Raw genomic sequence first — 12186 nt, forward strand, 5'->3', positions numbered from 1 at the left:
AATCTTCTCTATCCTGCTCCCCCCCCCCCCAAAAAAAAACACAACGTTACTATTGCTAGTATATGCCTCTGTCTCTCTCTCATCAAAACACCAAAACACCCCAGAAAGTATCAAAAAAGATAGCCTCCCAAAAGAGACCAGCTCTTGGAGAAAAACAAAAAAAAGACGAAGCCGCCCCCCCCCCCCTTCTATCAAGTCATAAGCCATATACACACACACAAAACTCTTGTACAAACCACATATAGTAGACACACAAACCACACATATACCTCACCCAAAAGGCTCTTCGTTCGAGCAAAAACTTTTTCAGCTGTCGACGGCCATACCAGCATTACCGCATTCAGGCCCCCACATATCTCCGACTCTGAAGCCTAGGGGAAACGGATCCTCCTCATCCACGACGACCTGTCTGTAACCCGAGATCCAGGCGCGGCCCCTGACGCGGGGTAAGATAGCGTCGTAGCGGCCAACCTTTGTGGTACCGACGATGCTGCACTGGAACTTAGTGCCGATGATACTCTTGTGGGTAAAAGTTTCGCCCACGGCCAATTGACCGCGTGCATGCAAGACGGCCATGCGCGCCGAGGTACCGGTGCCGCAAGGGCTGCGATCGAGGCGGCCAGGCGACACGACGACCGTGTTTGTGGCGGTCTTGACTTTGGCGGGGAGCTCGTCGGGCGAGGGTGATGATGATGATGATGAAACAAGCTCGACATGGACAGGCTCTGTAAACTGCATCGTTGATACGCCGCGGATCCCGTTGTTGAGCGGATGCACCGGCTCGTAAATGTCTTGCACGCTCTTGCGGATGGCCTCGCCAATGCGAATTAGATCCGCCCCGTGCTGGTGCGAGATGCTCAGGCCGACGGCGTCGGCGGATACAATGGCGTAGTGCATGCCGCCCCAGGCTACGTCGACGGAGATTTCGCCTATGCCGGGTACGCAGACGGGCACGTCGAGTTCGTAGACAAATGAAGGGACGTTATCGAATTCCACGCTGAGGCACTTGCCGCCGGCGCAGCGGGCGCGGACGCGCACAAGCCCCGCTGCTGTGTCGAGTACGACTTTGGTCTCTGGCTCCTTCATAGCGATACGGCCAGTCTCGAGTAGTACCGTCGTGACACAGATTGTGTTGCTGCCGCTCATGGTTGCGTATTCATCGCTCTCGAGGGTGAGGAAGCCTGCGTCGGCTTCTGGGTGGCACGGTGTGAGCAGCAGGTTCATACATTGCGAGACGCGCCCTCGCGGCTCTTGCATGAGTAGTTGTCGATAATGGTCGGCTTTCGACTCAAAGTGCACCAGCTTTTCGTACATGGTGTTGCAGTGCATTGGGTCTGGTATTCCGCTGATAATAACGTCGCCGATTTCGCCCTCGGCGTGCACGCACACTATCGAAATAGGGAGGTCGGGTGTGGTCAACATCGTGGGTGGTAGGGCGTATGTGTGTGTATCTGTATGTGTGTGTGGCGACTATGTGGAATATGGTGGTTATGTATTTAAATAGGTATGTGGTGTTGGTGGATGATCAGCCTTATATGTAATTGTGGAAAGTAGAGCGCCAAATGAGGCAATTTAAGAGCGGTCAAGACACTATAGGCCACGAGACTTGCCGATGAGGTGAGATTCTAACTTTTTTCCAGAATGTTGCATTCCGACGATCATCTAAATCCGGATTCCGAAACTACTCGGTGTGACTTAATCCTATCCCAATCAGTCCCTGCCACATCATTCAAGGGGAAACTACTATGCGGTGTGTTTATACTATTAGGAAAGTTGCGCATCGGCCAAGATCAGCAGACGCGTATCTTTCCTCCAATCCCCAAGGCGGGCCGGAGTAGGGCCATTTCCCACGTTGCCTGAAAAAATGGTCCGAGCCGGTTTCAGGTCATCGTCGTCCAGTCAAAAGTGTGTTCGAGTCGTGGGCGGTCAATTAGGTGCTAATCTCATTACAATTATTTGGTCTTGACAAGACAATCTTTGCCGATTCCCCACCATATTACAAGTCAATCCCGCTACCCCGAGCGAGACCGTTATACCCAAAATTTCCGATGTAACAGCGAGGGCGAAGAATGCTAATGTACAAGCGAAAAAAATGCCCCCAGTGCATCGCCGATGACGTAGTGGCCTGAATCGCCTACTAGACCTTGGCACCCCCCATAATCTCATTCGTAACGACATTTCTAAATTCTTTGCCAACGTGCCAATTGTCTTCTCTCCATCTTTGCGGCTAGCGAACTTTTTTGGGCTCGTCGGATGAATACGTGCGGTCGTCGCTGCCACCCTCGACTTCCAGGACCATCTTGTCGACAGCTTCGGCCTGCTTCTTCCACTCGCTCTGGCACATTTTGAGTTCTTTCTGGAAGAGCTCGTCGTTGGGCTTCCTGTAGCTTCCACCCAGACGATCCCAGAGAGTGGTAAACTGTCCGTAGTTGTAGTTGAAGTACAGGTGGTGCATGGTGTGACAGGCAGCTCCATTGATAATGGCCGAGTTGTGCGCATACTCGCCGTCATGAATCAAGACAGTCCAGATGTTGACGGTAACAAATAGGAGGACATAGGCAAACTTGGACAGCGGGAACAGGAATGGGAAGATGTGGTAGGGCAGACCCTGGGCATAGCCGTCCAATGGGTGGAAAGCGTGCGAGGCATAGGGAGTTGGCATGATCCACTTGTGGTGTGGCTTGTGGATGTGCTTGTAAATGAGAGGGTGGTGGAGATAGCGGTGAATCCAGTAGATAAGCGAGTCGGTGAAGAAGAGGAAAAATGGAAATTGCAAGTAGTTGTACCACAATCCCGGACCCTGGTCGACCGTATCGTATAGCTTCGAGTACCCACGGACCTCTGCAAGGAAAAAGGGCACGGTGAAGATTGCCATGATGGGAAAGGCAATGTTGGCCTGTTTCATCTCAAGCTTAATCTGGTTCTTAAGGTATCGCGGGTGGTTGAAGGTGCTCTTGTCGAAGATGAAGAAGTAGGAGGCGCTTGCGAAGATGTAGTAGACTAGGACACCGAAGAGCCTGTAAGATTGGAGTGTGAGCAAGGGTATGTACATGTTGATACTGGGATATATGGGTGAGGTAGAGAGAGAAAAAAACATACCATGTAATTAGGTACAAGGACAGCGCCTGCCGCCGCCAGTCGTCGCGGGCCCATTGACTCATGTAGGCATACTTGGATGGCGTCGTGGAGAAGAACTGGGTGGCGGGCTCATACTGCCAAGTCGCGTGCGGGCGGGCGTAGGCAGTAGGCTCCTCACGAATGCTGGAGAGAGTTGCATTGGCGATTACGGCAGCTGGATAGGCAGGTAGAAGTTTGGCATAGAGGGGGTCGAAGATGAAGGTGTCTGCCACCTCGAGGACAACGTCCATGGCTGATGTAGGTGTGACGTGGGCAGTCCCTTAGTGGGAGGATAGTCAGGTACCGGAGAAGTGCGATTCGCCGTTGGGTCTAATGGAAGCGGGCTGCGCACGACGAAAAACAAGGGATCAAAGTTGGTTGAAAGCAGGCCAGATATCGGGATGACAAGAACAGGACAAAAAAAGCAATGGGGGAAGAGGGTAGAAAAGGCAAATGTACGCGCAGGATGGCCGATTCCAAGGCTGCGCGGGCGTAGCAATAATAAACGGGTCGCAGCGACGACTTTTTCGGCTCAAGGCAAAGCGGCCCTGGGCTGCCAGGGTTCCATCTTGACTGCTTGCAAATCACACAACCGCCCACTAGGCCTGCCAATCAGGGCTGCCAGCTGCCTCTTTAGAGTGCTCTCACGTGATCTCGCATCACAATCTCGCAGGGCGGAAATGAAACATCCGTTGAAGCCGAGAATGGGCTGACCAGGGGCAGCGCGGCATTGCCCTTATCAGATCTTCTCATCCGATCCTCGGAGCATGCTCGGATGCCTCAACGCCCGCCGACACGCCACCATGGCGCTCAAAACTTATAAACAACACGCGTGCCGCCGTCTAGACCGCCGTGGCTGGTGGGCGGTCGTCATCGGCGAGAAACAATCATTCAGCAGAGCACATTGTATGATGCGTGCATAATTCAATACTTGCACTGTAGGTGTAGAATACATTTCTTTGCGCGAACACATTGGGTCAACGCAATGGACCCGCTATGCACATCTATCTACTTCGCCACAATGCTCACTACATCCTCATCAGCCACAACGTGGCCCAAGCCCACCTTTTGTGGCACATGTCGGGCGCTCGCTCCCCACACCAATGCGTGCTTGAACGTCTCCTTGAGCGTCCGGTGCACCTGGTCGCAAACATCCTCAATTGTGCTTCCTTGGCGCACAATCAATGCCTCTGAGAAATCCGGCTCGCATCCCTTTCTCTTGGTGTAGATTCGGATCAGCCTCAACTCTTCCCAACACCTATCCACCACGTCTTGAATGCCCAGGTCCAGTTCGCAGCTCATGACTACCGTGTTTGGCTCGCGTGCTAGTTCGTCCAAGTGCGGCAGGCCAATGCTGTCAATCTTGTTGTACACATACAAACACTTGATATACTTGCGATGGTCCTTCATGATTGTGTCGATGAAGTCATCGACAGTGACATTCTCGTCGCGCACTAGGACTTCGCAGTTGAGCATCTTGTAGTCCTTGAGAATGTTGTACACCATCTTCTCGTCGATATACTTTGGCGGAACCTGGAAACTAATCTTCATACCACCAGCCTTTTTAGGCTTGAGGTAAATGTTGCTGCCATGTCGTTAGCTTTCTTCACACCGCGCCTTCATAACCCAAACTTACGGTGGCGATCGGTTCAACCGGATCCCTACGGCCTCCAATTCGGCCTCGAGCAACCGCCTCTGCTCCGCCTTCTTGGTAGCATCAAGAACCATGCAGATTAGGTCACTCGTCTTAGCCGCACTAATGACCTGTCTTCCGCGCCCCTTTCCTTCGGCAGCGCCCTCAATGATACCCGGCAGATCCAGGACCTGGATTTCCGCACCACCATACTCGAGCACACCAGGAATGGCCGTGAGCGTAGTGAAAGCGTAAGACGCAGCTTCAGACTTGGTCTTTGTGATTCTCGACAGAAACGTCGACTTTCCCACCGACGGGAATCCAACAAGGGCTATACGCGCATCACCTGATTTCGACACATCGAAACCACTTCCGCCGCCACTACCTGCGCCCGCTGCGGGCTCCAGCAGTTGTGCGCGGAGACGAGCGAGTTTTCTATACAAAAACTGTTAATAAATCCCATCTTCTTGTCTGTGAATTTCGCTGGTGCCTTGCCCTTTGAGTAGACCAAGATGATATTCTGTGCGTCCATGTCAGCACGTGACACTGAATTGTACGCGGGTGTGAAAACATGCATAACGAGGGGCAATCGCCATACCTGTAGCCTTATTTTCTATGCACACAAAAGTCAGCATTCAATTTCCTATTTCCGGTAGTGCGCATCGCAAAAAACTCACTCTGCGTCCTCCGCATCTCCTCCTCAATCCTGGTGGGGGGGAAAGCGTTAGCTCAAGAGCCACATCAAAAAAACTTGGAGGGGGTCTTGTCCCACTCTTTGATCTTCTCTGTAATGTTCACCATCTTGGCGACCTTTTCTCGGTTTGTGCGCTCAGGCTAGAGAGAGAAGGACTAGGGTGAGGGGGTAACTATGTCGCTGTACTTTTGTGTGGCGGCTGTAGTCCGGCAAAGTCACGATGGGAAAGGTTTGGTGTTGCAGCCAGCGCTCATGCCGCGAGCCATGGCTTGTTTAGGTTTAGCGCAAATCTTTTCTCTCCAGCAACTGCAAGATGCAGTGCGTCATGTACAAAGGGTGCAACCAGCAAATGAGCAAAAATACGCCAAATACGGTGCAGAAGGGCTAGTACCAATAGCTAGGCTCATAGTTCGCCACGTTTTTTTTCATTCCTCTACCAACTGGACCCTTTGCAGACTGGAAAACAGCAGTCTACATTCGCCACGCTTATTTCGTCAGCATCCGCTGAATCCACAGCATTGTATTCTTGTTTTTTTCTCTTCTCTTTCTCAACGCTTCAGCTTACTGTTATCGTTTCTTCCATTTCAAAGATGCCATTCGGGCCTCCCGGTTCGTGGCCCGACTCATACCACAATGTAATAAAGTACCACTACGCGCAGTACGACAAGGCCATTGCATCTGGAGAATATCAACCAGTCGTGTTTCCATGGGCATGTATCGACATGCTACTGGTCACCATCTACCTTTTGATTCCGCATCAGAACCGGCCGTGGTTGAAGAGATGCCGGTTCTTGGCGTTCGCATGGATGCTCGTGTGTGCAGTGTACAAGATCAGATACACGATGATGAGAGGGCTGGCACCAGCACTGATTAACGGATTGATCAACTCGTGGATGACGATATGGGTATTCGCGATACTCGTATGCAACGATGCCCAGACAGACTTTATGAGGATCGAGAGAACCAGGGGTGTCTTTGGATCGAGCAAACGTAGTCATGTCAATGGATCTTCTGAAGCAAAAGAGACAGACGATCACAAGACGGCCCGAGACGACGTCGTCAACAGCTCAACCGGCCCAAAGGATCGTCACGGCGAATTCGCGTGGCAGCCCTTCCCCCTCAGCCCGATGCTGGAGCGACTAGACTGGGTCAATGACATCCTGTACAACTTTCGCGGCATGGGCTGGAACTGGCGCATCTCGGCCGTGCCTCCACCCCCAAAAGCGATTCAGACCCAGCTTCACCGCAACTCAGGCGACATTGTGCCCAAGCACTCGTTCAAGACGCACGCGGGCCAGGTGAAGCAGTACGCGACACGCGGAGAGCTCCTTCGCAGCAACTTCCGCACACTGGCAACGGGCTACCTAGCCCTTGACATCATCAAAACGACTATGATGCACGACCGTTACTTTTGGGGCTACATCGATGACGACCCGCCATCCTACTTGCCCTCATTAATCACCAGCTCGCCACACATGACTCACGCATACCGCATGTTGCTCTCAATGCTCGGCATCAAATTCGCCCTGCAATGCGTCTTCGCTCTTGCGCCCCTCTTCTTCAGCGGCGTCCTGTCACCCTCGCTACTCGGCGCTCGCGCGGAACCATGGATGTACCCGGATACATGGGCGCCTTACAGTGTCGTGCTTGACCACGGCATCGCCGGCTGGTGGGGCAACTGGTGGCATCAGACGTTCCGCTTTGCGTTTCAAGAGCCCAGCCGCAAGCTATGTGAAGTGCTGCGGTTGGATAGGAAGACTAAGGCGGCCAAGCTGCTGCAGTTGCTGATTGCGTTCTTCCTAAGTGGCGTCGTGCATGCGAGTGGGAGTGTGACTTGTGCGGGCGACACGCAGCCTCTACAGGGTCCCATGGCGTTCTTCTTGCTCCAGGCTGGTGCTATCTTTGTAGAAACTTGGCTCACGCAGCTTGCGCGTGCGGCAGGCATAGGACAGGGGTTACCTGGGTGGCTGAATAAAACTTGGACGTTCGTATATGTCCATGTATGGTTCTACCATACTGCTCATCTGCTGTGCAATGACTTTGCAAGAGGCGGCATATGGCTCTTTGAGCCTGTGCCAGTTTCGATTCTCCGCGGCGTGGGTCTGGGTCCTGACAAGCACGATGGATGGTGGTGCTGGAGTGGCCAGGTAATTCGTTGGCATGCTGGGGAGACGTGGTGGAGGAGCGGTCTGACTTTGTGAGTTTGGCTTGTCAGGGTGTTCCTGGATAAGACGGAATGAGCAGTTGAGTCCACTCTTCCATCCTCTTCATCTCTCTCCTATAGACAGTACCTTTGGCTAGACGTAATACTTTTGTCAAGTCATTCTCGCATCATGACTCTGTCTCTCTGGAAGTAAACAAGCGTCTAGAGCACAGCCCTTTCAAACAACCCAATTAGTCAGCACAACATAGTACTGTAACCCAAATAATCCGTCTAGGGACCGGAAAGGGTTCAAAAAGGGGCGGTAAGCGTAAAAAGATGATAAGGCTAAAGTATGTGTACCAAGACGGACAACGGTAATGCCACTAGTCTGAAGCACTAGCCTCAGACGCAAGCCTGAGGCGAAGAATTCGGCGCTTCCCCCCACCACCGAGTCATTCTGTTTCGAATGTTGGAAAAGAAATAAGGAAAAAGGGACGAGTGTGGATAGTGGGTTACGTTTAGCTTGGTGGGTAGTGAGCGACATGTTACACTGAGAAAAACCAAGTTTTACACGTGAAGATATTTGAAATAGAGAAATAATCATCGGGATTTTAGTGGGATGTAGGCGGGAAGGTATGAGGACATGGAGCTGACAAAGCAAATAAGACCAACAATACAGTCATGCGGCGCATTGTATACATGCAAGCCATGCCTCCTTAATTAAAAGGGCATGTAGAAATGAATTATGTCCCGGATACATGACTTGGAATGGATGCCAATGACAAGAAGACGTATGCCGTAGAGTCTATTACATGAAGCCATGTTTACACACAGGGTAAACGGATAAAAAAAAGGGGTGGGCAAAAAAGAGACATGCGCAGATCTACAAAAGCGACAGTCGGCAGTAGCAGCAGCAACACCAGCGGCAGCTATGCAAGTTTGGGTATCGGAGGTACAACCACAAAGAAAAAAACAATAATAAATACTTACGGCACGAACACAGGATCTAAGAATAGGAAAAGGGAATAGAAAAGAAAAAAAAGATACAGGAACCGATAAGAGAGGCTGAAATGAACAAACATTATAATCTTTTTGCGTCGCCGCCAAATGGTCTAGTGGGATAAGATGGAGAAGAAAAAAAGCAACAGGCATATGTCATGATGCGCTCGCTCGGTTTTGTAAGACGAAAAAGGACAAAAACAAAAGAAGCCCGCAGTCCAGACCCTGTAAACTCCGGTTCGCATGCCGCTAAAATTCCAAGTCATTGCTGCCTTTTTGTTTAATGCTTCACCTTGTTTCGTAACTGCGTGCAATTCGAGGCTTAGGTGTTGGCTCCGATTGTCGCTGGTTGTGAGTTCACCTGCAGTGTAGGTGTGATGGGATATGGTGGATATGGATCGGTCTGTTGTGGTGAGTCGATATGGTGGCCATCGTCTTGGGTCTGAGGCCGGGAGCCAGTATCAGGGCCGAGGTGAGGATCTGGGATTTGTATGTCAAGCTGCGAGCAGAGAGTTAGTTAAAGTTGACCTCGTTTAAGTGTTTTTTTTTTGCTTTTTGGGCGGGGGTGCATGCATACTGTGAGGTAGCCGGTCCGCCTTAGTGGGATAATTTTGACGGCTTCTTTTGCGCCAACATTGTGATTCCAGTCTTCTATCCATCTCTCGAGTTGAGCCAGCTTTTTCTTGACACCTGTGAAGCCAGCATCCTCCCATAGCCATAAGGTAGCAACGCCCATGACAGTGTCGAGACAAGCGCGGAGGGTAAATGGGTCAAAGGCCTCGGTGAGATCATCGTTGATCTTCTTGATCAGTATGCGAAAATCGTCCTCGGTGACGAGGGGATCCAGAATCTCGGGATACAAGTTGGCAAAGGTCGGGGCGAGGTCGCCTTTAACCATCCAATCACGCTTAATGCGGATGATACGCGTCGTACTGTATAGTTCCGAATCGAGTGGGACATGGGGATTGGGATGAGGGAAGCAGGGGTGCGAAGGTCCCCAGGGAAACTCGGAGGCGGCATCGCCGTCTTCTTCTTCTTCTTCATCATCATCGTCGGCAGCAGAAGCTGATGGTCTGGAACCCATTGAGGAGCGTCGGGAGCCGGGCAGCGAGGCGCGCGACAGGCCCGATTGATGAGCATGTCCAGCCTCTACGTCCTTGTCGGCATGCTGGGCGGCGACAAGCTCTTGCGGCATTGCGGAGCTGGGCGACTGCAGGCTTCGAGGTGGATGGCGAGGCAGACCGATGCTGGTGCGAGCGCTGGCGGAGATGCTGTTGTCACCCGTGGACCGTTCGACGGCGAGGGAGCTTGGCACGGGACTCTGACGGCTAAGACGCTGCTGGGGGAGCGTCAGAAGCGGATACTCGTCGCGGACGTCGTCGGGGGCAACAGGGGCGTCTGTTTGGATAGGTAGATTGGGGTAATAGTCGTCGGGCGGGGGTATTGGGATTTGGGGTGGAGCTGGGGCTGGGGGCGGGTTGTGTATTTGGAGGGCGCGCGGAGAAGAATTAACTGGGTTCCAGAGGCGGGCGGCAGGCAGGCGCGGGGGGCCCTGGTAGAAGGAGCGCAGGTTGATGTTGAAGATGCGGTTTGTTAGCGACCAGCGGGCAGGCACTGGCGACGCAGGAGGCGGCGGGTAAGCAACGGGGGGCGAGCGTGGAGTCGTCGTCGTGACTGTGGATGGCGTGGTGATGGCGGTGATGAGTAGCGGTTCCTTAGGGGCCCCAAGTCACTGTGGTCCATGCTCTCGCCTGCATGCGGCCTGCAGCGTGACGGACACCAGCGAGCAGCAGCGAATGAGAGGGAGAACAAAGAGGGGTAGGCGAATGTCGCAGACGAGACCAAGGGCAACGGCGGGCGAATGGGACGAGTGAAAAGGCCGGACAGCGGTGGAGATGTGCCAGCAAGGTGCGGGTCGAGGAGGGGACGTCACGGGGACTGATAGCGACGGCGGCGGCAGTGGGTGGAGAAGAAAGATGGCGAGCAAGGGAGCAAGCAAGAGGTATGAGTGGAGGAACGAGGCGAGGAAGGTCGAGGGAGAAAAGGGCGTGGTAGTGGGTATGTATGCAGCTGTTTAGAGCCAGCAGGACGTCTCACGAAACCCGACGGTATAAACTTTGGCCCTGCATCCACACCAGGCCTCGGTCACGGCAATAAGAGGACGAGGGAGGGGAGAGTAGCAGCAGCGTGTAGCGTCTGCAGCGAGGGGGGAGGGGCGCCGCCTTGTCTTGTAAGTAGATGAAATACGACAGACCCCCCCAGTCAGCGTGGCCATGTTCGGCGGCGCAAGACTTGGATGGGCATGTGGCTCGTGTGCATGCTGGAGGGCAGAGAGCAGAGCAGAGTGAGCCTGTGGGTGCGAGCATGTGCGCACAGCCGTCAGCCCTGGGCGTCGACGGGCGTGGACGCAGGCGGGCATGGACGGGTAACCCCTGCAGCATCGACGACTGTGCCTGCATTACGCCCGTCATTCACTCCTCCGCCCACGCGGCTCGATGCATCCCGCCATCCATCCATTGCCATATGTACTGCGTGTGCAAAGCGGACATGCTTAGATCCGCACATATACGCCCACTTACCCAAGTACTTGTACCAGCCTCGGGACAACAACCACCGCATGCTTGCCTGCATACAGTCCTCCCACCCTTGTTAGCACAAACACTATCGGCGTGCCTTGACCGGGCGATCCTGTGCGTGTCGACTTACTTGGGTAGTACACATGTAGGTGTGTGTGTATGTGCCCAGCCCCATGCTCAGTCACATCACACCTCTGATACATGTCTACGTACCTCGTACCTGCATGTACTACTCCTACTCCTACTCCTACTCCTACTCACTATATCTGCACATTACTCACCCTCCTCCCGAGGCATCAACGCCTACGTACGCCCCACAATGCGCATTTATCGCTTTCATCATCAGCATCAGCATCGCCCTCAAAGCTTCTCCGCCCTCGCTTCGCCGATCCGCCTTGTTGCCGGGCAAATCATCGGTGCCCCCACCCCTTTTTTTCCATTCCATCTCCCTCCCTACACATGCTTTGTCTCCCTACTACCCACTACCCACTACCCACAACCCACAACCACGCACCAAAAGAAAAAAGCCCCGTCTTCACACCTGCACCACACGTCAACGGCGTCGGACGGCGTAGCTGGGTGTGCGCATGTGTAATGTGTGTGCATGTGCGTGTCAAGGGGAAGAAGGATTTGACAGGCTTTTTTCGCACCACCGTCACCGGGACGTGTGCCTAGCCATCCGCATCCGCACTCGACTCGCGGCACACGTGGCGACGGCATAGCGCCCTCCACCCTCCGCTTTAAGCCTCACTTTATTCTATGCACTCATCGTCGCAGTCGCAGTACGGCGACATATACTCTGACGCTGCCGCTTGGCCGCCGCCACCGCTTACTCTCTCGACATGCCATGTCTCTTTGCAGAGTATATGTACAGCCTCACGCGTACATTCTCATTCTATACGCGCGTCAGAGTCATGATGGCGCCTGCACCCACTGACTCTCCTTCACCACTAATGTAGTATCTATCTATTCATCGGTAGGTCTTGGTCTGGGCTTGTGTGTAGAGTTCAGTATTACCGATAAC

General features: G+C 53.2%; 6 protein-coding genes across 6 annotated transcripts; 2 read left to right on the top strand and 4 right to left on the bottom strand.

Annotated features, from left to right (window-relative positions):
• Window positions 1–306: 306 nt before the first annotated feature.
• Window positions 307–1422, bottom strand: COCCADRAFT_106920 (uncharacterized protein; the record flags this gene model as incomplete). Its single annotated transcript, XM_007718209.1, has 2 exons — window positions 307–669; window positions 715–1422. 2 exons carry the CDS (start codon window positions 1420–1422, stop codon window positions 307–309), a joined length of 1071 nt encoding a protein of 356 aa, XP_007716399.1.
• An 805-nt stretch (window positions 1423–2227) lies between these two features.
• Window positions 2228–3368, bottom strand: COCCADRAFT_8476 (uncharacterized protein; the record flags this gene model as incomplete). Its single annotated transcript, XM_007718210.1, has 2 exons — window positions 2228–3017; window positions 3100–3368. 2 exons carry the CDS (start codon window positions 3366–3368, stop codon window positions 2228–2230), a joined length of 1059 nt encoding a protein of 352 aa, XP_007716400.1.
• Window positions 3369–4125: 757 nt separating this feature from the next.
• Window positions 4126–5551, bottom strand: COCCADRAFT_40312 (uncharacterized protein; the record flags this gene model as incomplete). The annotated part of the gene is made up of 3 exons (XM_007718211.1): window positions 4126–4702; window positions 4754–5185; window positions 5523–5551. 3 exons carry the CDS (start codon window positions 5549–5551, stop codon window positions 4126–4128), a joined length of 1038 nt encoding a protein of 345 aa, XP_007716401.1.
• Window positions 5552–6034: 483 nt separating this feature from the next.
• Window positions 6035–7645, top strand: COCCADRAFT_40313 (uncharacterized protein; the record flags this gene model as incomplete). Its single annotated transcript, XM_007718212.1, has 1 exon — window positions 6035–7645. One exon carries the CDS (start codon window positions 6035–6037, stop codon window positions 7643–7645), a length of 1611 nt encoding a protein of 536 aa, XP_007716402.1.
• A 1263-nt stretch (window positions 7646–8908) lies between these two features.
• Window positions 8909–10329, bottom strand: COCCADRAFT_8479 (uncharacterized protein; the record flags this gene model as incomplete). Its single annotated transcript, XM_007718213.1, has 3 exons — window positions 8909–9085; window positions 9164–10260; window positions 10320–10329. 3 exons carry the CDS (start codon window positions 10327–10329, stop codon window positions 8909–8911), a joined length of 1284 nt encoding a protein of 427 aa, XP_007716403.1.
• A 1034-nt stretch (window positions 10330–11363) lies between these two features.
• COCCADRAFT_40315 (uncharacterized protein) lies at window positions 11364–11837 on the top strand (the record flags this gene model as incomplete). Its single annotated transcript, XM_007718214.1, has 1 exon — window positions 11364–11837. One exon carries the CDS (start codon window positions 11364–11366, stop codon window positions 11835–11837), a length of 474 nt encoding a protein of 157 aa, XP_007716404.1.
• Window positions 11838–12186: the final 349 nt, after the last annotated feature.

The sequence above is a fragment of the Bipolaris zeicola genome (assembly GCF_000523435.1).
Source record: "Bipolaris zeicola 26-R-13 unplaced genomic scaffold scaffold_219, whole genome shotgun sequence".
Classification (NCBI taxonomy): Eukaryota; Fungi; Ascomycota; class Dothideomycetes; order Pleosporales; family Pleosporaceae; genus Bipolaris; species Bipolaris zeicola.